This window comes from Aptenodytes patagonicus, chromosome Z (genome assembly GCF_965638725.1).
Source record: "Aptenodytes patagonicus chromosome Z, bAptPat1.pri.cur, whole genome shotgun sequence".
NCBI classification, from domain to species: Eukaryota; Metazoa; Chordata; class Aves; order Sphenisciformes; family Spheniscidae; genus Aptenodytes; species Aptenodytes patagonicus.
Window position 1 is genome coordinate 45,307,396 of NC_134982.1, and position 25,241 is coordinate 45,332,636.

Sequence of the window (25,241 nt, forward strand, 5' to 3'; positions counted from 1 at the left end):
AAAATAATTTAAGTATAGGAAAAATAGATAGATCTACAGGTAAGAAAAGCAACTTGCATGCAAGTTTCCCTGATTCCCAAAGTCAAGCACGCTGTCAAATGACAAAAAGCCTCAACAGAAGTCTTACAACTTTTAGCATAAAATCATTTAATATTCTAATTTTCTTTAGAGAATATAAGCCCATTTCTTTTACATCCCTATGCACCTTCAAAGAATTAACTTTGGCTGCTGGAAAATGAAGAGGAAATTAAAAGTAGGCAGAAGCTTATGTTTACATTCTATTTTTTACACAGTTTGTAATTCTTCTTACATCTTAAAATCTTGGAACGTCTAATTTAATTCAACTGAGGGAAAAACAACACTCTCAGCCTGCGTGTGTTGCATAAGAAGGCATACAATTTTCTAGATGCAGGCACTTTTTACCAGCAACATCTTATCTCTATCCTTTTTTATTTGTGGTTTCCTATCACACATCTTAGTAACTGACTACTTACAGACAGAACACAACAGGAAGAAAAAGAAAATGTTTGAGAGCACTTATTACTGGGGCCTTGTGAGTTGCAAACCTATGTCAAAATTTACTTTAACCAAGGTTGGAAGCACAATCTACATATGGAATAGCGGTGCACCATGTAAAGTCAATATGATGCCTCTGCTTAAATTGTAATGGAAATTTTGTCATTACCACAGCTAAAATGGAGACGCTGTATTTTTTCATAAACTTCTCTAAAGATTTTGGATGTCAGATGATTGAAATGGGAACGATTCTGGAGGCGAGAACAATGCTATCCCGGAAACTTTATAACAAGAGTTTTGCTTTAACATTAAACAACAGCAAAAAATCATTCCAGTTGAGAAAGCTTTTCCACTGAAAAGGAAATCTCAAATATGAATTTGGATTTTTACTGTGTAATGCAAATTTCATCTTATATCTGTTAAAGCTACTAGCACTCACTTTTAGGTCTCAGAAATGAAAGGAGCAGTACATGGCATTCAGATAAATCTCACCAGATCAACCTTCCAATGGCCAGCGTAACACTGAGACAGCTTAATGGCTTTTCCTCTATCACTATTTCATTTTGCATGTGGTTTACATGCCAATGGGCTAAATGAATATACCGAGATCTCGGAAAGGACACGTTATCCTTGAGTAACATGAAAAACTAAGTGCTATGAAACTCATTTCCCACAGTATGGTGGATAACATGCTCGGCAAGTGCTATTCTTTCCTCCCTGCACCGTAGACTGACATTACAGTTACACTGTCCTTATGCCAAAAGCACAAACCACTGAAGCACTGTGACTAGGGCTACCTGAAATTAACCCTAGGGAAACTACAGCACAAATCCAGGATCACAAGTGGATGGTATTTGACTGACACGTCCCCAGAGCTCCACATAGAACTGAATCATACGAACAGGACTACGCTGACTTCACACCTTTGACGATTTCAGGTTAGTCAGCTCTCGGGGAGGTTTCTATGGATATGCAGCAAAGAGCCTAGCTCTACACAAAAAATGACCTCACCATTTCTTCACCTCCTGCCCATCTTCTTCCCGACAAGACAGGCTGGGAGCGCTGAGGTGGAGCAGCAGTAACTGCTGTTGGCATGTTTAGCAGCAGGACTAAAATGAGATTTATCGATGGTTGAGCATGACTGTGCTCACTCAGCACCACACTGCTGAGGGCATGGCCAGCTGCTGTCACACCACCTGCAGGAGCTCTGTTTTACCTCCCCCTCAAACATGGGTGAGGCTGACCAATTAAGTCAAATGTTTTACAGGAGCAGAAAAGGAAAGCCAGACAAACTGAGGACAATTGCGTAAGTGTCCACTTCTTAAAACAAGAGGCTAAAAAATAAAAATTCAAAGCCATTCTCCCCTCCTCCTCTGCTTACCAAAGAAGTTCTTTTATAGTTTTCAGATTGAGGTTAATTAAATGACAAAATAGCAACATTTCCGAGAGTCACAAATAAAGATGCAGGTGGACTCTTGTAAACTCTTCCAAACACCTCTGCCAATAAGCCTCACTGGTGATTTACAGGATAGTTGAAAAATCAACTTACTCAATTTTAGCATTTGTGCGTTATGTTGACTAATGCACCCTGTGGAATAATTTTCACTGGATGAAGAACCAGACCAAATTATTATTATTCTACTTCTCATCTAAGATCCTTTAAAATAGAAACATGATGGGGCAAGAGAAGGAATAGTCACGTGTTAAAGACAACACATGCAGGTGAAGATACTAAGAAGAAGAGAAGACACAGGAGAAAAGACTCTTGCATATTAATCTAGTCTTACTTCACATGCTTACCATTTTAACAAATGAATTCTTTTATTCCCCTGGAAAACTACAAATCCTGCAGCTGTGAATCCTAAAAATGTAGTCGTCCCCGTTGTGTCCTTGAAAGAGAAAAAAGAAATACAATTTTCCCCTCATCCAGTGAGGTATTTCTTACTGATAGCATGAATTGTTACTCTGCTACAGATTACCTCTATTTTGTTTTCCTTTTTGAAATAAATTTTGCCTTCAAATTGTACACTTCTAAGGAACAAAGACTGATCTTGGCAATACAGGCCTCATTTATTTCTAGGCATTTAACTGAGTAACAGTACCTTATGCTTTTCCGTCTACCTGTAGCTGATGACAACGGGGAATCCTTAGGTATCCTTACTAATCTTGTTGAAAACATACTTCTGTGTATGTCCTATTCTTAATGTGCTGACTAACTACAAACCAGAGGTTCATATCTGCTTCAACACTGATATTTTTTAAGATTTCACAATACATTGTTCCTCTGCGAGATATTGTCTTGGAAGCACTGCTGACAGACAGCACTTACTACAATAAGCAAGTACTCCTGAGTACAAACCAGAACATATGGTGATACTTGCCTTTAAAATAGGAAAGCCCATTTTTCAATTTTTTAATTCCACAATAAAAGTTCTGGCTCATAGTTTTTGAGCACTGATTCAGGTGAGTTTTGTATTAACTGGATTTCCTGTCCATCCTAAGTTTAGACCCTCACCTTGCTAAAGTTAGTCAACTTTATTGGCCTTATGTTCCACCAATAAAATAAGGGGAACAGAAACAGAGATGCTTCTGGAGTAGCAGCCACAGCGCTGGAAGGAGCACGTCATAAGGAGCCAGGGAACCACCTTGCTTTGCAGTTCATTTCCAGAAGAGTGAAAAATTTTCCTTAACCATGGGCCGTGAACCCCTGCATGCCCCCACTCTACAAGCCCTGACACATGGGTAAAGAGGAAATTCTGAGCCAGTTTTGAATCTGTCCTAAGTGCCAACATAAGTCTCTGGGATGCCCTCTGAAAATCTGCAGTATAGTTTCAAACTAAAGTTTACTAAGTCGCTTACTTCACGGAGCTCTGAACCAGACCCTGCATTTCACACAGGACCAGCATTCCTAGCAACATGTATATGAAATCTGATGCAGCTCTACGTTTGAGCTGACTGCTTAAGGGTGCTCACCACCAGAACAGTTAACTGGACAGCACTGCTGTTCCACCAAATGAGATGGTATACAAGCCAAAGTAAAAGTAGCAGTTAAAACATGAAGCAAGTAACACTAAGAACAAACACTGCAGATTATACAGATAAAACCAAGTAATTAAAAATGCAGGTGTAAGGGATAATCAGAACTGGTAACTAAAATCACCTTCTTCTAGAAAACTACAAAACAGCAAAGTGGAGGAATATGCAAACATATATCCGGTTCTCCCCTCTGTACATTTGGTTTGCCGTTCCTCCTAAGATTTTCACTTTTTGACAGTGTTTGGAAAACTAATCTGCCAAGGACTAACAATTTGTTGCATCTTCTGGACAAGAATAACACTGAATCCTGAAAATCTTGGCAAACGTAAAATATTTCAGACCTGGAGTATTTGGAGAAACCTTTGCATTAAATGCAAAGAAATTATGAAGTATAATCAAAGCTTTTGTCATGACACTCTACTACATTCTCCCATGATGTTCTGCTTCCTCTGGAGAGACCTTTCGTTTGACTGATGGAGAAATGTCAACCAGCCAATGTTCTTCCAAGGCTTAAAAGTAATATGTAGTTTCAGGGCAAGTTCTTTTATAAATTACTCCCTATTTGTGCCTGGATAAAAAAACAGAGCTAAATCAATTCAATTAATGGCTTTTTACTGAATGTTAGTAAAAAGAACATTTTATTAAATATTAGCAAAAAGAACTGTTACCTTGCAAGGGTGAGGATCAACACCGTAAGTTTCCAAAGAATATGCTTTCAGGAGCAAGTTAAATTCAGCAACAGCTGGGCTCTGACCTCTGAAATTACAAAAGAAACAGTAGTTTGACAACAAAAAGAAAATAAGAGAAAAAGACTTTTTGACTGGAGAGTTTAAATGCCTAAAAAGGGAGGAAAGAAAAGTTCTTACTGAAATACAAACTATTTCAACCATGTTCTGTTTATAATATAAAGATAGAAAACTTTTCACAGGTTTTCTCCTGCTGAATTGTAGAGTGCCTGATGTTTTCAGGTAAATTCTGATGCTTTTTTTCTCAATCCTGAGATAACAACATGTTATGCAGTTAACCAGAGTTATCCAATATCCTGCAAGTATTTGTCGTCTTTTGATACACACAGACGTCAGCCTGAATATGAAATAAACCTCAGCATCTTTTTTCCAAACTCTTGCTCCCCAACTCATTTAAAAGGATAGTGCAGATTAACAAACATTCCTTCCAGCACAGCATATAATCATATTACACTGTTACTCAGATGCATGCCTAATTATAGCAGTGCCTGTTACCATCATGATAGTTCAGAATCTGTCAGCATTTCCATTATATGCTCCTATTTTTAGGGTGTCTATAATCAACCATGAATATACACTAAAGCCTGAAACATGGCATGCAAGACTTGAGTTCTAGAGTAAGTTTTATTATTTGATTTTTGCTCTTCTAACTCCTGCCATTACAATAAGCTCTAACACAGATTTACAATGCCTGTTTGTCAGTGAACTGTTCCAAGTATTATTTTATTCATGTATTTGCATGACTAGAGTACATGATTCTGATAGATAATATAGTTTTGTGACAATGAGCAGTGCTTAGGACCTTTAGAAAGACAGGCCTCATAAATGCTTCTCATGCAAATTATCCAAAAAATGAGCCATAGACAAATCTTCAAGAAACACAGCAACAGTCATACTTTATCTTACCCCTGCATTTTGGGGTCCAGTCTCACACTGTGACCAGTGGCACTCGGGAACTGGCATTTAAAAACTGCTCTGTGCACTGGTGTAAAATAATTTCCCTCTAAGTCTGTCATCCCTGGTAGCTAGAAACCAACAAGCATTGACATACAAGACTGAGTATCAGGCCCAAAGTTCAGTTTAACAATTAAGACAATGTCTAGCATGCTTGTGGATGTCAAATACCATTTTGAACTTACCAAGCTGATGCCCTGTGGCAATGTAAGTGTCAATAACCTTTTCTGTTACAAAGTTTTAATTCATGCTCATTTGTACTTCACTGCTCATCATCTCCCAGTCAATCCCATGATACTTCTTTGGCTTCTTCCATGTGTGTTTTGACTTGATACTACACTACTTGCACTTTTATTTCAGATCACATTTTTGTTGATGTTTAGCTTTTAAAGAATAAAAACCACACGAGATTAGAGAAGAAGTGCCCGTCTTTCTCCTTCCTTTTTTGATCTCTTTCTCACCACTTTCCAATGGAGAAGAACATGTATCAAGTGGAACACCGAAAATTACAAATGTGCATTTACACGGATAAATATTTAAGGGGAAGACAGCATGAAAGCAGCAAACAAAACAAAAATGCTTATTTTGCCCAATCAACTTTCTGATGGCTCTACTAAACTGTTTTTCTCCCTTTTCAATACTAATAAATCACAACTTTAAGTCTAATCACAACTGCAAGACCATAAATGAGCCTTAAAAAGGCAACAAGTTTGTTTCATGTACCAACCAACTGCACAGGACAGAAGTAATTAACTAACTTGACCTAAATTACTTAGAACACTTATGTTGCATAGTGAAAAGCCAAACAAACAGATGATTTGATTGCTTATTGGAAATTGAGCCTTACAGAAAAATAAGATCATAAAATGTATCTTTTTCTCACCTCCCTTTGCTGGTACAAAGGAAAGCAGTCAGTCTTCTGGTTTGAAAGGACCAAAAAGCGACAAATAATTTGGAACAATCTGATTTGGGGGTCTTGGCATTTCCAAAAGGGAAAAAATTATTAAATTGCAATTATTATTAAAGAGACACTTTAAAAAAGAATTAGTATGCTCTCCTCACCTATAGCCTCTGAAACTATGCTGTCTTTGGGCACATCAAGTGGAACAAGCTGTGGTACTTGGGAAAAAAAAGCAGAAGACATGGACAAGTTTGATCTTATCGGATTACAGGCTAATCAAATGGCTACTGCGCAAAGCCTTAAAAGAACAGCACAAAGCAGAAGAGTCAAGGGCAATATCAAATGAAAAAATCCTCATTCATCCCTTATCAAGGGATTAATATTCAAGCCTTGATAATATGCTTTTCATCTGTAACTTAGCAATGAAATTTTCGTTACTAAATAAAAATGCAACTATAGCAAATCCTATCATCAAAGTCAACATTTTTTTATCAATCACTGATTTAACGTTAGATATGCTTTTGATTGGCTTTGTTAAAAAGCCTTTAAGCTTTCTACATGCAACAAACAGCCTTACACAAAAACGTAGAGTTCCCTCGCTTATGCAAGTGTTTCAACTAATGCCTCTTACAGTGGAAAAACAGGGAATATTTAGACAACGCATCTTTGCTGCTTTATAACTCAGTTCTCTCAGGAAAGTCAGGTGTCTCTCTCTGCATTCACTCCTTTTGATCTTATATGACTACCCAAATTTTTCAGTATGTGTTCAGCATTAAATGGAAGATGTATTCCCTTTCCATATGTTGCAACCACTATAGCACCCAGCTGCAGCATGCCAAAGGTTTTGAACAGGACCAGTAAAAGAAACCATACAGAAAAGTTTCTGTATACCTTACAAATAATAAAATGTGGATTATTTGTGAACTGAGCTCCACAGTTATTAGCTACGAATTAATGATTCAACCTAGGAATCAATCTGAAAGTTCCTAATGAAATTTTAATGAAACAAAGACTTTAATAGAAGACTGAGACATCTGCAACACGCTGTTTTTTCCTTTAGGCTCATGAGAAGCACGCACAAGAGTATGTACAAGCTCTGTTTATTTCCCACAGGGCCCCCGACTCTGAAGCACTTCAAAGGCCAGGAAGCTCAACAGGGAATACTTCCAGGGTGTGCCACAGCAACGATCTACTTGTTTTGCTGGCTGCCCACACCAATTCACTCTAGAATTTTCTCCTCTTCATACCCTTCCTTTGGGGTATGTATCTGTTACAAACTGAAGTAGTGAAATTTAGTGAAAGTCGAGGATGAGATAGCACAGGACTGAGCATTAATTCCTTTTAACACACAGAGAAGACTATACAGCAATAACAGCAAAGAAAAAGCATTTTCGATGCTATTCTCAATTTCTTGCTTCCTGAATGACCTTAGTGAAGTCACTTCATCTATCTTCTCTGATTCTCTTACTGACTTATAAAGTGCTGTGAGACACTATTATTAACACACTACTACTAATAATAAAAGACGTAATTATTGACCATCCTTTTGCCTCGTCTCTATGTCAAACAAAGTTACTTGCTGCAGAATACAATAGCAAAACAGTACTTGAGCATGTCCCATGCACAATTAATTTCTGGGTATTTATGGTCTGTAGGGTGTTTCAATGTAATTATTTCAAAGAATAAATAAGTACGTACATAATGATCTGGCCTCTAGAAACATTATGTATTCACCTCCATGCAAACCAGGGAGAAGTACCAGCCATAAAGCTTTAAATAACATAGGCTCAGTCTCCATCAAGCACCCTTTGCCCTGCCCTGCAACTGTGGACATATTTCACTGCAGTCTTAGGAGAGACCACAGTGATTGTTCAAGAAGGATCTCCATCTATGAAATATTCTCCTTGTTATTTCGTACAGGATATCTCTCAGCAGAACAGGGTTACCTGGGTTTCCTTTTAACCTAAAAAAAAGCCACAATTCTGCATAAAGCATCAACGTGTTTAGCTACACCATATACTGATCACAGAACAGCTTACCACATGGCTGAGGTTTTCCTGTTGTTTCTTTAAATCTTTACAGGTGGTTGAGACTCCAATTGCTATACAATTATAGTGCTAAAGGTCTTGAGTAGTTTTTACTTTTCCTTTAAGCTCAGGAGATTTTGGCAGACAGTGGAGATGTTTTTAAATACAGTCTGTCTGCTAGTATTTTCAGTCACAATGAAGGTGCTAAGGAGGCTTATGTGGTATTGGAACACAAATCTGCTACAATTATCAGTGTTTCAGTTGTACTGGAGACAATAGCACAATGGTGGTAATAATTTCAAAGAAAAGCACTAAATGAAGACACTGGTAAAAGAAATTGCATTGTAGGCTGTGGCTTAGTTTGTCACAATAGCAAGGCCAGACTTTGCACATTGCCCAGGCAGCAGCACTGCTCCCCTGAGAACTTCCCCGGGCCGTGAAGGAAAAAGCCTTTAAATGGGTCTGCCTGTGAAAAGAGACCTTGTCACCTGGCAAGTAGCTGAATTGCTGAAATGTTGCTGGAACATAAAAAACTTAGAAAACTGCAGAACACTCAAATATCGATTTTAACTTATACTGCAAAATTGTTTTTTTCTCTCAGATAGATAAAAATTCTAGGATGAGAAAAACCTGAATAATCACATTAAAACAATATCAAACTCTTTTAATGAGTCTATTAAATGCTTATGGGTTTAATTTTACACCACGCACACTGTAATGACATGTGCCACTTACATAACTCCTTCTACCAGAACATTTCAAATTACTTGTGTGCTTCAAAGATCAGGCTGAGACTGTATCTCTGAAATCCGTGTTTAGATATCTGTATTTCAACTTTACTTCATACATTGATGCAGTGACACAGACAGCTTTAAGCCTATTCAACAGACAGAATACATTTACAGAGCAGATGCAGTTTTAATTTACTTACTATTAATTTAAAATCTATTCCCACAATACAGAGACATCTACTGAGCTATCTGTTTCTAATATCACAGTAGATTCATCTTTCTGGTCCAGACACACCTGGCCTGTAAAGCCTTCTCCCAAATAAAGAAGAGGTGGGGAGGGAGGAGAGGGGCAGAGGAAATAGGTCCTTTCAGCTGATGAAGAAATCCCTACATTGTAGAAATTCACACAGACATCTGAATTCAGCAGTATGCTAAATATGCAGAACCTGAATTCAAACCTCACCATGAGACAGGCAACAACTAGCTTGGTAAAAAAAACAACCACATTTGTGGATCATGACTATGATCACTATTCCCGGGGAGGGGGGGGGGGCGCGGGGGGAGAAACATGCACATACACACACACACACAAAATAAATCTTTCCTAAAGCTAAAAAATTATCAATGTTAAAATAAAAACAACTACCTTATTCAATTCAAGTAGATTAACCTTTCTACTGAACACTTCTTGGAATTCCCATTAAAAGAAAAAACACGGGTATTGATACATCTTTTCAGTTTTTCATTGTATCAGATAGACCTTTGGGAAAAGAGAAGGGAAAAGACACCTGTTTTTTCTGTGAAGTTCCTTTCTCTAGATTACTGCTACAACTGCATCTTCCATTAAAATCATGCTCAGGTAAAGCTGCTCCTCACCATAAAGCTTCTGGAAATACTCTCTGTGCCATGCAAACACCAATCCAACAGAACAGCATCTCACTTTTACCATTTTCTAGTAAGTGCACCCAGAATTACAAGTATGGTTCCTTAATTTTAATTGGTTTTAAGCATACTTCTGTAAGAAAAAAACAGTTCAGGACAAAGCTTTGAGGAAAGCAACACACACATCATTCTTCAGGGAAAGGACTAGGTGACCAGCAGAACCTGTTATTTCAAACTTCTAATAAATATACCTTCCAGCATCTCTCTAATTCAGTCAAATTACAACTGATAAGAATTAGGGAGTGAAAGAATACAACAGGAAAATATAGCAGAATAGAAACAAACAAATTATTCACCTATTACAGCAAACACAATGGCATTTTAATACCAGATTGCTAAATTAGAGAGAATTAGATAATTTTGAAGTTGCAGTGACATGTGCCAACATACAGCCTGATGGATAAATCTAAATGCCTACACTGAGAACCTGTAAGTGAGCCAGCATGGTCTAATCCAGGTTGAAATGAAGAAGACATTCAGTGCAGCCTAGGGCTGTAATGTAGGTGAGACCCAAAGCAGCTGGCACCACTATCTGCCTGTGAACTCTCACTGCTCATCATCATCCTCCTCAGCTCTCCAAAGTCCTTGGTATATTTTGTATAGCTGAGAACTACAAAGACTTTGGCTCCTTAGGCCTGGAAGTCAGCTATCCCTGCTGTAGCCCAAGTCCTGCTCTTTTCCAGACTTCCCCCTCTCCTCCATGTAATCCTCAACAGATCCTCGGTCCCCGGCAAAGTGGCTTCTGTCTCCTGTAACGTGACTTGCAAGTTTTAGAGCACACCATACGTCCTTCCAATCAGACTCCCTTCATGTATATGAGACTGTTAGATACCTATGTGATTAGGGTAGAACAAGAAGTTAAATATAAAGCGTAGATGAGTGTGCTGCCAGCATTAAATGCATAAAAGCAGATAATATGTAGCTTTAATTGCAAGAAGCTCTTAAATGAAATACAAGATCCACCTTATTCTGGACTTGCTAAACAGGAATTTAGTTGTAGCACTTTTTAATGTATTCAACAGCATGCAAGAAGTTGCTTTAATCTTGGATCAAATGATATTAACACCCACAAAGAGAAGCATTTTCTAGCAATCCTTGCCAAGTCTTCTGGGACAGCCTCCCAGAATATACTCTGATAGTAACAATTACAGTTATGCTTGCCAGTGGCTCCACCGACAGCTCCATGTCTGCACGAGAGCTGGAGAGCCAGATCAGCAGAGACGGAGAAATCCTGTACTCCTGCTGGCACCGGAGTCTAAGAACCCATGGTAACCAATGGTACGGTGAAGGGAATACAGTAAGGGAGCAGCGGAGGAAAGTTAAAAGTGCTTAAATCCCCACCAAGTAGTTACAGTGTAGATGATGCAGCAAAGTATAAAAATGCTATATGCCTTTCAAATCAAATTTAAACAACACTTCTCATTTAGCTTGGATCAAAGACAAGCATTAATTTGCTACTCTGGTTTTCAAGAAAATACTTCCCTTTAGCTTAAAAGTTTAAATTGCTTTTGAGATAGTTAATAGCAGAACATGGCAGTGATTTCACACCTTCAGAGGAAACTTTTTCTTCTCCCAAAAGATGTTCTCCCACATATGACTTTTGCAAAAGCTGGAGTATTTGATACAGACAATGGAGATGACAGACAACTCAGTAGCACTCAACCTTCTTGAGCCTGTATCCACACTGGCCATCCCAAGCAGTAATAAATAACTTGCATTCACCTATATGAGGTCAGCCTGGGAAACAGGCATTTGAACAGGTCATGTAACTCTATAATTTACTGGGCAAAGTTAATGTTTGCATAGGGCTTTCAGATAAATTAATGGCTGTTTACATAACACTTTCATATAAATTACATGGCATAATATTTTGTATCAGAAATAAGTAAAAATAGATCATTAGTTTTCAGGTGGGATAGGAAAAAAAAATATTTCTTTTCAACCACTGAGTCCTTCAAAAAAGAAAAAAAGGGGAAAAAAACCATGATTCCTACAAATATAAATTCCCTTGATAGGGATTTATGTGGATCTTCTCTTTGGAAATCTCTGTATTTTCAGATGTCTGGCCTCACGGAGCTCTGGCTGACAGGTATCTTTCAAAAGCCAGGGAATTTTATCAGAGTAACAAATGTTCTGTTAAAGGACATAAGATTTGATATAAATTCACAGGAAGGAATTTTTGTCTTGGAAAAGGGATAAAGGAATGTGACTGGGAGATGGTTTAGTGGGCATGGTGGTATTGGGTTGACAGTTGGACTCGATGATCTTAGAGGTCTTTTCCAACCTTAATGATTCTATGATCCTATGATTCTATGCACTAAAAACATCTGTTTTATTTGGTCATCTGAAGCAAATCCCACAGTTGTAACAACACAGAAGTCAGTTTGGAACTAGTACTGACACAGGTGCATACATACGTACGAAGTCCATTGTTTTGTAAGAGGAGCCCACAAAATCCAATAGCAATAGCTAGAAGCAAAACTGGGCCAGCTACTAATGCAGGTTGCCCAAACAAATAAACAGTACTAATTCCGCCATGGAAAAAGTACAACTGTTTTGAGAACATCTGAAAGGAGCAAACTCCTGATATGTTAAAAAAAACCCGTAACAAAACAAAACCTCAAATCCCAAAGAGATTATTAAGATCACCTGAGTGATCTTTCACATAAAAACCCAGTAATCCTAGTAAACCCTGCTGTTATGCTTGAAGAATTAACCTTTCACTCAGCTTTACTCTCATCTACCTAGAAGATTTCATGACTCTGCTTAACCTCATTTGATGGGTTAGTTTTGTTTTGGTTTTCCCCAAATCTATACAGAATTTTTCACCATATTTTTGTTAAGCTGGGGGCTTTTGGTCACCAGAAATAAAAATGAACTATGGCTTTATACACTGAGCACAGTGCAGTGTATTAAGTACCTTTAATACTGCCAAAATAGAACTGAACGTGTGGTTCCATGTACTTTTGTGTGGAAGTCAAGTAAAAGAAAGTAAGTTATTTTTAACCTGGATCATTTCACTGATGTGATTTACAATGCAACCTTACAAACACTTCCACACATCTAACTAAAAGGGATAAGGAACATGCAAATGAAGAACCTGGGGAGAGACCTTAGCATTCACTTCACTTGAAGAAGAAGGTATACCAGAATACACCTACAGAATATCTAGATTTTTACGGCCCAAATCTTTTCCAATCCGTTAAGAGCGGCAGGGAAACAGAAATGCAAGTAGCTATTACTTCAGTAGCTATGCTCTGTTGTAACTATACCCAAAAACATAACATTCGAATCAATTTTGAATTCTTTTAAGAACAAGTCTCCAAGTCTCATCAGTTCCTACTGCATCCTCATATATTCCAAAATTTTAAGTCATAAGAGCATTATCTCTTCGCGTCTCAGCAGTATACCGTGTTTCAAAAGAGGATTTACTTGGAATGACAGGCAAATGAGAATATGCATTGTGATGAAATCAAGGCAGGTGTTTGCCCCACCACTGCTAAGGTTCAGTGAAATTATTCCTGTACCTCTCCCTTTCTCGATGAAGGAAGAATAATTAATTAAAATTCACAAGACAATTAATCACAGCTCAATAAAGCTGACATGCATTTCCGTCTGCCACATTTCTATTTTTGCAATTAGGTACAGTGGAAAGTCACATAAAAGGTCACATTTTGCTAAAATCCAGTGATGTTCTCACAGCCACAAAGGGTAAGAAATAGGGGCACCATGTCATACATCTGTTTTAATTAATAAGAACAAGGCTTCAAACTGACACAAGATGAGTCACTAAGTCACTGGCAGCTGTCACAGTACCCTATCGCTGCTTCCCCTCACTCATCATGCGCGTTCCAAAAGGCAAATTCCTCCATCATGCTGCAGGACAGAAGAAAAGATGTGCCCGGTAAACAGGCCTTGAGGATGCCGAGACAGGATTCAGCAAAGAACTGGCCCCTTCCAAGTCACAGGGCTTTGGTTATATGGGAGCCTGCTGCAGGACAGAGATGCCATCATCTTTTGTTTATTTATACGTGTGAAGAAAACAAAGAGCCAGACTCACGTGCAGTGCTGAAACTCAGAAGTAACTCTTCTGAAGGTAGCAGAATGGCAGCTGGATTAAAATGGCTCTTAGTCTCTTCTGCTCTCCTCACATGTTAGCTCTCAGCTAACACGTCACTCAAATATCTTGTTACAAAAAGGCCAGGGGAACCTTTTGCAGCATTTTTAAAAATACTCATTGAGCAGCAAAATATTAATTCTTATCAGAAAATTCAACTTGCTGAATGCAGTGAAACAGATGTGCTGATCAATACCAGACAGAAGCCTGTAAGCTCAGTGTTTTTTTCTAATCATCTTTTTCCAGCTAGATAGGGAAATCTGATCATCTAGCACTGGACCTCTCTACATATAGTTCATTACATGACAGATATGTTTTATTAATTTGTACCCCTAGAATAGAGATCCATGGAATTAAGTATCCGGAAAAAGGTAAAACCTCTATGTGACTAATGAACATCTGATGTAAAAAATGTAGTAGGATGATCAATTTTGGGAAGACAGAGCTACATGGGAAAATTGCCAGGTAGTAGCTATCCAGACAGCTCTGAAACTGTATAACCAGACAAATAGGTAAGGCACACCAGATGCTGACGTAAGCGAAAGAAAACAGAAAAGAAAGAAAACAGCTCCTGAGGGCTGCAAAGAGCTATAAGCCACTGAGCCTAACATTCATAACACAAATCGGTAAAATCCAGAATAGAAAAAGAATTAAGGAACATATACATAAGTGGGATATATGAGAAGAGTTCTGCTATAAATTATAGTTATGCCTCAAACACCTCCTGGAATTCTTTTTAGGAATCAGCAGATCCACAGGCAAAAGAAGTCAGGTGGATATCATCTGATTTCCAAAAGGCAACAATGAATAGCGTCCCTCACCAAGACTACTGAAGAAATCCAGGGGACATCCACGCATGCTGAGCAGCTATTGATGGGAGGAATCCACAACCAGGAGAATCCCAGAGGGACCTGTGCAAAGGCTTACAGCATTTACTGTCACAGGATCAGCAACATTGCACTAACAGGAAAGAGGATTTTAAAAATGAGATAAGAAATGTGCCTGGTTATTCATAATAGAGGAACTAGCAGATTAAATTCACAATGGATGGGTAGAATTATGCACAAGGGAAAAAAATAACACAGAAAAATATATCTCTCCCAGGGCTATGAAATACAAAAAACACCAGCTTTGGCTAACCACCCTTCCTTCCCTTCTCCTAACTTTAAATAAAGGACTAGCCTGTTCTTGAAAGACTGAACCGATCAAAATCTTTTTAATTGCACCTTGGCCTAATTGATGAAAGATCTTAGTTTTTAAAGGTTGAATTTATCCTTTGGAAATCTGCAGCCACTGTATGGAACAATACTGAAAGTAAGAGAATTCTGTTTTCTTTTTTTAAAAGGCTGTTTCTATGGGTCTGTGTAAAGTGCAGCCTGGACTGCTCTAAAATTTAATCAGATGTAGCTGTGCCATTTAAAACATTGTTTTGCTGAAAGAAATATAAACAAAGTATATAGGTTTCAGGAAGGAAAAAAGAGAAGACACATTAATACTGGCAAGCTTACTGTCATGAATGTTGCACTTTGGTTGAATAACATATTTGATAGGCTTATGAAAAAAAGAGGTGTTTTAAGCTTTAACTCCTCTGAAAAGGAATTTTTCGTTTTCTTTTTTTTTCCCCCCAGGAATTTGGTGTCTCACAACCTGTTTTTGGTATAAATAGTATTCACATACTTACGCAAAGCATTTACATATATCGCAATATGAAAACAAAACATAGGGGTTTTAAGCAAGTGCAAAGACTCTTGTAATCTTTGAATAAAAATTGTCCTTCTACTTTATGTAATTAATCGTTTGCTTTCATTTGATTTTCTTCACATCCTATTCCTCTCCAAGTTTCCCAAGGACTATTCTCAACTAAGCGAAATGACTAGGGTATCATTCAAGCTACCGTCACGACTACTGTGCGTGTCATTCGCTGACAATCCTGAAGAGGGTATAGTTGCACAACGCACTGCTACTTCTCTCCTGAAACACCATACTTCAGGGACACATTCAACTTTGAAACCAAAGATTGATTAACCTATCTTTCTCCATTCCCCTTTGTCACACTATTAAAAGTTTAGGACAGAAAAAGGGCATGCAGAGCTCTGAATCTCACCTCCTTAGTCTTCCAAAGAAGTTATTTAAATACATTTCTGTGCAGTTCACCACTATGTTAACAGCCTACAGATAAAATAATGTAATTACAGTTTCAGTCAGGTCAATATCTATCAAGAATTTTATAATTCCAATACCTACAGAAATTTCACAGCAAAAGACATGTGATCCCTAAATGAAAGATGTTATTCCACTAATCAACCAGAGTAGCACTCATGATGTGAGCCACTCCCACTAACCAGACCTACATTTCAAGCAAATGCAGTCTAAATTACCAGCACACATGCAGGAATCAGCTATGATTAATGAAGGTTAACAGGAAAAGAAAACTCACTAAGCTGAAACCGCATTTTCAAATACAGCATATCAGACAGTATATTGGTAGAGCATCTATTATAATCCAAGAACAAAGCCTCCTAAGTTAACATACACTATTCGGAAACAGATAAAATTATTTCTTAGCTGTCTCTTTATCAAAGAGCATTCTAAATTACCTGAATTCATTTTTATGCATTTCAGCTATTTTCTTCTCGAGCTTTTGTGACTGCTTGGGAAAAATCTTAAAGTCGCTGACGTAATTCTCTGGGTGTTCATCAGGATCATAATCACCAAGCTCAGCTAAACAGATCCAAAATACAAAACAAAACAGAAAAATTCAATTGTAACATTAGTTAATAAGGAGAAAAGTCAGTAAATACAGGGTAATTCAAGACACTTCCATGATTGGTAAGAATCCAGCATCTCTCAAGAAATGCTACTTTGAAGAATTGATAGTTAACTGAAACAACAAAATCTTTATAACTGCCACTTCAATCAATAAGTTTCAAATTAAGTTCCCTGTTTATTAACTGCAGCAGTAATTAGCAATCCTAAACTATTTTCTGTGGCAGAAACGTGCTCTGTAAAACAGAGGCATAGGTAATGCTCCCCCTTTGAGTACCTGTCATTCTGGTACCAGGCAGAACTAAAACAATGCACTCCAGATTCTCCTCTTTTTTACACCGATTTATCCTCACTGATATGGACTGGTTTAATTCTGTTCTAGCAGAGAAACACAGGCTGTAACATTATTTAAGGTGGCCCACAGTATTTGATTCCTCTTCTAGAAGATGTGTCACTTAGGTACCCCAACATGGCATTTGGTGTTTTAATTTTCTAAATGAGCCTCCTTTAATAAGGTCTAGACTAAATCTTGGTTTGGATACGCTGCCTTATAATGCATTAAGAACTTAATTCATGTTAAGGCAGAATGAAGGGGACTTCCACACATATGAAGTGCCTCATCAGACACCTAGCTAACTATTTCTTTGTGTGCAATCCAAGACATATACCTGAATTTGGCCCTAAGGAAATGATGGGGAGAAAGAGGGGGAGAATAAAAAAAAAAAAAAAAAAAAAAAAAAAGACCTTTCTCCTTGAATGACATCTACTATTTTGCCAGAGATTCCATCATCACACAGGTCATCTTTGCTCTAAGAAAGGGCACTGAATGACACTTTTTCCTGCTTAGTTCAAATGGAATAGGCTACAGTTACATTAAGGATTCAGAACAGAATTTTGCTTTGTTTAGAACTGGAATCTAACATTGATGCCATACTTTTTCACTTAAATGCTAAGACAACCCATTGTTTTTAATTTTTTTTTTAAGTTCCAGTTTGGTTTTAGTTGATTAAGTGGCTGAATTACTTAAAACACTTTACAGTGCATGTCAATGCAGGGAAACAGTACAACTAAAAAAATATGTATGTTATTGCTAGCTATATTCCCACAACAGTTTTGAGTTTCTCTTTCTACTGAACACATCTATGAATTAAGTATTTAAACAAGTCTGCTGCTTGTACTTACCTTGGACAATACAGGCACCCAGGTAGGCAGCATCAGAAAAAGAACACAGCAAACGGCCATGGAAAATGTCCCTTTTTATTTGTAGATATAAGAGGTATCTGAAATATAATTTAAAAAATTAGGAAATAATGTGGCATCTTTTTATAACAGATTTAACTTATCAGTGTGAAACCAGTTCTGCAACTATTCTGGATTTCTCTCTTGCCACCTTAAATGGCAGGAAAAAAGAGGCAAAGCGCAACCACAGGAAAAACTACATGTAAGACAAGAGATTTTTCTCAGTAACAATGAAATAGTGACAGCGGAAGTAACAAAAACCCACTAAGAGATAGCAGGGAGAGTACTTTATTTAAAATGTACAGCTGTTATGATGCTCATTAGTAACATGAAATAAATTACAGTAATGTTCATTTGTTTGAGCACACCCCCTCTCATTAAATACAGGTTTACACAATGAAATCTCTCTATTGCTGTAGACAAAATAGCACATTGACCACAGTGGAGAGGATTTCTTTCCTTTCTGTTTTTTTAATCCGCGAAGAATCCTAGATGAAGGTTTGAGGCAGAAGCAACTCCCTGAGACCCAGGGGGGGCATCGGGCACAGGGGACCTGCCTGGGGGGAACCTCTCACATTCCTCTAAGCTGTTCTTCCTCCAGAAGAACTGGGGAGAAGAAAACAGAAGGCTCCTTCTACCTGCCCTCTGCCTCCTACCAGAGAGCAGCGTTATTTCTAACAGCAAGAGGAGAGGCGCAGCCATGAGGCCATCGCTTTCGCTTTTGCTTTCTCCCCCGGAACAGCAGCCTCCCAGAGATAGACCAACTCACAACCACCCCAGTGACTCACTCACAGCTCCTTTCCCAGCCACCTAACTCATTACAGCTGCACCATTCAGCAGCTTCACCCCTCTGGGAAAATAAACCATTTAAGCATTGCTTTAGCCAGATAAAGTCAACTATCTAGAGGGTGCTATCAGACTCAGTGGCTTCTGCAGACCTTCAGGACATTCCTTGATGCTGCCAGTCCTCTCCAACCTTAAGCTACGGTGCAGCTGATAAAAATGTGCTTTATGAATAACACTGATGTCAGACACATTTTGCCCAAGTTACTTGGTTCTGTGTATACCATGAGCTCCTTCACCAAGTAGCTTATCTGAAGCTTACAGTGAGTTCTAGATTTAAGCAAGACTGTAAGTATTATCTGAAGGGCAAAAGAAATTTTCCTCCTTTCCTTGGATTGTTACTAAATGCTACATAAATACGAGACAGTTATCACTGAGAAAAGCAATTTGTTCTCATTATGAATACATCCCTTCACTGCATTACAGTATTACAAGTTTCTACAGCAACCTTGCACTTCAAGGCCTTTTTTTTATTTTGCAACCCCTTTTTTTCCCTGTAATCAGTGCCCAGTAACAGCTCACTAATTCACTTCCACAATTTGGCACTGCTAGAGTACAGGTAGTTCCCAGAGGAGAACTGCATCAGGGTGAACCGAAGGCCTCAGTGAGATGCAGTAAAAATTCTTAATCTGCAATGACAGCCTACTGGAAGAGGCTCAGTATATTGATGCAGATACCACACATAACTCGGGCAATTGAGCAGTCCCCGTCCTAAAACTTTTAGTAAGTCTTGCCAGGGTGAAAAATTGGGTTGTGGTTCTCCAGAGTGACCGTTAGCTTGAGGCTAAACTGAATTCACCTCTTAAGAAGAGCCAAAAAAAGACACCTATGAAAGGCCATCCCAAGATTTCACAGCATGGTTTGTTAGCTGAGCTTAAGGTCAACAGATCTCCAGTGACACTCCACATTGGTGGTTTCTGAGTTTGAAAATTACTATGAGATACGAAAGTAAACAGGCTTCTGGAAAAGCATATTAACCCACTGCTCCCAACCTACATTTGCAGACAGGAGGCTGAGATGAGAACTAAGGATCTGAAGTCTCAGGACCGTGCTAGGTCTGACTCTCCAGCTGTATGGATGGAAGCAAACGCTATGAACAGTTACTTTTCTATGAATATTTTGGTATTTACAAGAAGAAAAATGAGTTTTGCAGGAAATTCTTTCCCATGTAACAGGATTAGGCATCAATGCTGCCCACCTTGACCATCTATTACAAGCCATTACCTTCAGAGCCCAGGGAGAATGGAAAATCTTCAAGAATTGACTCAAAGCATCTATTCAAGAGTCAGGAAGCCTCCTTCTTTCTCTCTCTCAAATGCTATGCAACAAATCACAAGTTAGATTCCTGAAGTGAGATGGAAGGGAGTCCCCCTCCCCCCCAATATATGGTTATTTTATGAGAATAAACCTGAAAACGCAAATACATGAATTCAGTGGAATTCAAACCCATTTTTTTTAATACAGGGGGACAGCCATAAATACAACAGTTTGTGATGGGTCACTAAGATACTACACCGGCACTTAGGATCAAAAATAACAGCAGCATCGACAGAAACCCCTCAGAATGAGGGCAAAAACGCGTTTCTATGCATTCCACTAAAATTCTATATAGATGAATATGGGAGTTTGGGTGGTAGTGTACATACTTCTGGCATTGCTAAGCAAATAGTTTGTTGCTGACCAGGATCAAAGATCCTCAATGTCATTACTATATTTCTGCATCCATAATAGTCTCAGTTTTCTGAGCTAATCTTAAACAAGAAATACATGGTTTTCTTTTCCCCAGAAAGAAATCAAATAGGAATAAATATAGGTATTATACTAGTTTCTTGCTTAAGCCTGTTTGCAATATGAAACTACCAAAATTTGTCAAAAAAATACCCCCCAAAGCTAGCTTCATTACAATAAAAAATATTATATACTCTTTCAATTTGAATTGTCAATATATGCATTTTTGTTTATTTTTTCTGTCACTAAGGTTCTGTGCTACTGAGTTGCTGCATGCATTTGACCATTGAAATCCTTAATCAAATGGTTCGAAACTGCACTTTCAAAGAATTATTCCACTTCTGAGGAAAAGAAAAAGGGGGGGGGGAACATCTCCAAGACAGAAGGCAGCAGTCAAGAGGGGAAAAGAGGCACAGAGCACAGTTCACAGTGGAGACTGGAAAAATTGTTGGCTGGGACACAAGGGAAGCACTTGCACTTACAAGAAGGGCAGGGGAATACCCATGCAGAGCAGAATCAGAGAGTCTGAATGTGATTTTCAGAGACCACCCACACAGCAAGCTGCATGAAATACTGTTCATCTTCAAAGCAAGAAGGGCAGTCTGGAACAAGACTAAGAGATTAAGGAGTTCTTTCAAATGAAGGAGATAGATGCACTTTGGACTGAAAGCCAATGTTACAAGCTTTGCCAAAGGTTGGCTCAACCTCAGACACTTCCTATAACCCTGATAATGTAATGTATGTCCCAGGTCAGCAAAGACCTATGAATGCATACCTGACTCCTGAACTCAGTAAGGTTTATGCATGTACTTAAAATTGCCTACACTTACAGAAATAACTTGCAAAATCAGATCTGATTTTGCTGCTTCTCATGTCCTTTCACCATAGCTGGTTTTTTCCAAGCCCTGGCACAACTTCATAGCCTGATTTACACCCCTAAGTACGCAGGCTTACCAGCAAGCTAGTAAATGTATGCTTCAGCGCTTACACTCACAAATGTCTATCATTGGAATAACCTCATTTCCATCTATTATCTGTTTGCAATATAGATGACTCAACTCCAGGTTAGCCAAGCCCTTCCCGCAACTGCAGATGAAGGGTCAGCAATATCTATTCTTGTTTTCAAGCAGGCTTCATGACCTTCCAGAGGCCATGCTGCTAACTGCTTAACAGTCAATTTATTTATCTATTTTAAGATGTTCAATGAGGCAAGAAAGCTTTCCCATAGCTAAACTTTGTGTTTTTTCCCCGTAGTGTTTTTTTCTTGTGTGCAAGTGACTTCACTCATTCTATTCCAGTAACAAGCATTTCTCCCAGTGTTGTCGCAGCCTTTCCAGCTCAGACACGGTCACCTCGAGAGATCCAGCAATGTTTCAAAAATTATTATCTCAGCGTGGTGTCTAACTTCGCACTGCGCCTTCCCATGCTACTGTGCATACTCAGGTGCAGAGTAGCAGAGGGCAAATGCACGTGTTTACAATATTCCTGGGTTGGGTGCCCGCCTCCCCCAGCAGAATGTATGAGTTCTTTATGTATATTATTCTGGACACTAACTTCACATTCTGTCTTCTGCAGTAGATATCACCAAGTACACTGCCGGAGCACTAGTTTCCTGAAACTACCTTACACAGCAGGTAGTGAACTAACTGCCTCAGGAGGCTGTGAAGAAAAACAATATTACTAAGTCCAAAAAAAGAATGATTAGACAAATTCATGAGCAACAAATCCAGAAAATAATACTAAAATGAATAGGCAGGAATGTAACTGTTAAAATTCCCAATATAATAGTAACCTTTCAGTGAATTTGGGTGAGGAGGAGATAATCTTTTTTTTTTCCTGGAACAATATGAAGGTTTTGTTCACGCTAGTGTCGCTTAAACCCATCACAGCATTTGTAAAACATATACACATGGCAATAAGCATGCCACAGTGATGTTAGTACAGCAGTTGCCCTTTCAATCTACCTAATCAGTCGTAAGCCAAATTCTAGCAGAGGAATTAGGAATTAGGAGCATAGCCATCATGACTTCAAAACATAATCTTCATTCAAACACAGGAAAAAAGAAAAATCTTTTTCTCTTAAAATATCTAACACCAAAAGTGGTAGGAACTATCTTGTTAACTTACTTGGGAAACTGCATGCCTGTCTTCTGTGTTAACAGGCACCTGTAGGAAGAACCACCCTCCTTGTTGTGTGCTTTCTGCAAACAAGTACTAATGCTAAGGATTCAAACACAACAAAAGTAGCAGCACCCTATAACTCCATCCTGAACCTAAGTTCCTCCTAGATCGCCAAAATCATGAGAGAAGCTCTGGATCCATAGTATTAAAAAAACCCCCACACCAAAACTATTCCCTCAGAAAGGAATAGTCCATTTTCTGCCCTGCGGTGGTGGTTGGAAGGTCACTTCAGTAACAGCTTTCCAGTAATCTCCAGTCTCTCATTTCTGTGGTCAGGATGATGACTGCCACTTGATCTAGCAATACGTGGGCTTGTCCTCCTGGCTTTGCAGCTGGCCAGTGCCTGCATTACAGTGTATGGTCTTTCCTCGGGAAAAGGGAAAAGTGTGAAAAACTACCATGCCAGCCAGCTGCTTCACAGCACTGGCTACAGGGGGGAAAAAAGCTTTATTGCTACACAAGAATTCATTTCACCGATGAATAAAGAGGACAAAGGACTGGTAAGGGACAAGCTTTGTTTTGGATACTGGGTACATAAAAGCCCCACCACAGCACAGGAATAGATTCTCTACTGCAAGCTTCCACAACTGAACTGCATCTTCTCAGCCCTCCTGCCTTCCCCTCAGAGGACCACAAGAGGAGCTCTGAATGTGTAAGGTCTCCTTCTCCCACAGGCACAAGCTCCACCAAAAAATCCAGGACTCTCCTGGATAATTCTTTCCCCCGCCCCAAATGCTATCTGCAAGCCTGCCAGCCCCAAGTGCTCTTAACTACAACTCTCATTCATTTTTAAGACCTATGCTATTCAATCTGACTGTGAGTCCAATACTATTAAAACTGTAAATTCACTTGCCAACTGCCAATATGGCCTCAAGAAAGCCAAAACAGACAAGTGGACTTGCAGAGGCATCAAAACATTGCACATCTCAAGAAAAGCACGACAGGGTACCCAGAGAGACAGAGGTATTCCTAAATGATGCCTGGAACAGGGTTCAGCAGCACAAGCCCACCTCATATTGGCTCACCCTTGGAAGGATGAACATACTGCAAAACTTTTCAACTTGCAAATAAATAGTTTGATATTCAAGCATTAACAACCAGCTGGAGCACTATCAGCCTCAACTGGCCTCCCACTTCTGGAGGGAAACGCACCAGGCTCTTCCAGCACAAGGCAGCATCAAGTACAGCTGTTTGAGATAGGACTAGTCAAGCATTGCATGCATGCATGCATGCAGCTGTATGGTTCTTCCTCACCCAAGCTAGCTCACTCACGGCTCTTGAATTTGCCATGTTTACATACGCCAGATCATTGTCATTTTGTATGACTTCTAGTTAAACACTTTTTTATCTTCTTTCTTGTATCAAAGTACTGATTACACTGTTTTATGACAGCCTAGTGATTGAAGAACTGCTTCTTGGATTAGGAAATATGGATTAGGAAACAGGGCACGATGAAAGCTAGTTGAAATAATCCATCTTTGGTTAATTCTGCCAGCTACTCACCCATGCCCTCTTCTAGGTCTGTTTTTTCTACAATAATCATGGATTACTGCTGATACAGTATTATCTGTAGCATTTTAGATCATTCCTTTGGGACCTCAAATGACTTTATATTCTCTCATTTTAATTATATATACACAGTATAATGTAGGGATTGGGAGATAAGAAGGCATGAGGCCTTGGGCTGCTTTATTACGTAAGAAAGAAAAAATCACTGATTTATTTATTTATTACCTAAACAAGAACACTGAAAAGAAATAACATAGTAAAAATCTGTGCCGAAGTGTGACCAGTCTTTGCATCCATCTGTACACACTCCATTGACTGTTCCCTTTCTGTTCACACACAGCATCTCAGGCTTTCCTAGCTGGGGACCCGCCCAGGGTTCTGACCTGTGATCAAAGAATAGTGAAAAGAGGCACAGAGAAAAAATATCTGTGCTTTCCAGAGAGTGTAGTGGGATGCTGTGTGTACTGCAGACTGAATGACCTCTGCAGTTACAACTTCCTTCATGGCAATTTTATATCTTTGCATGCCATGTCAGCAGAATAACCTTCACCATCATAGTGACCTCTGGAATATCCCTTTTTCTGCATGTGGTTCTGTGCACATAGCTGAAGAAAACCTCCTCTCACCATCAAGCCTGTCATGCTCTCTGGAAAAACAACTGAAATGCACCAAAAAGATGAAAAAAAAGAAAATTAGGAGAAAAGGAAATTAGCAACAATACTGAAAACTTATGTATTCAAGGCCTCTACCCCAATCCTGTGTAGTGTCACCCAGAAAATAGGCTGCAGAGCAGATGCTGATTTAACAAGAAAAGAAACCGAAATTATGTTTTACAGGTATGCATGGCAGGGAACAAGGGAGATGTGAGGACCTGCTTGTCATGTTGCTATTGCCTAATTAAAAACCGGTAGTTATTACTCTCATTAGGGATGCTTAGTGAAGCCAGTTCAATGCTGTTTTCTGAAACTGAAGTACTTTGTTCTGACTTCACATCACCTGTAAGTG

General features: G+C 38.8%; 1 protein-coding gene across 1 annotated transcript in view; it reads right to left on the minus strand.

Annotated features, from left to right (window-relative positions):
- Positions 1–25,241, minus strand: part of FRMD3 (FERM domain containing 3) — a 152,706-nt gene that overhangs the window by 37,354 nt on the left and 90,111 nt on the right. The window contains exons 5-8 of the mRNA XM_076361911.1: positions 17,919–18,016; positions 16,568–16,691; positions 4,221–4,308; positions 2,317–2,405 (exon numbers count right to left, since the gene is read on the minus strand). Coding sequence (XP_076218026.1) covers positions 2,317–2,405; positions 4,221–4,308; positions 16,568–16,691; positions 17,919–18,016 — 399 coding nt within the window. The remainder of the gene's footprint in view (positions 1–2,316; positions 2,406–4,220; positions 4,309–16,567; positions 16,692–17,918; positions 18,017–25,241) is intronic.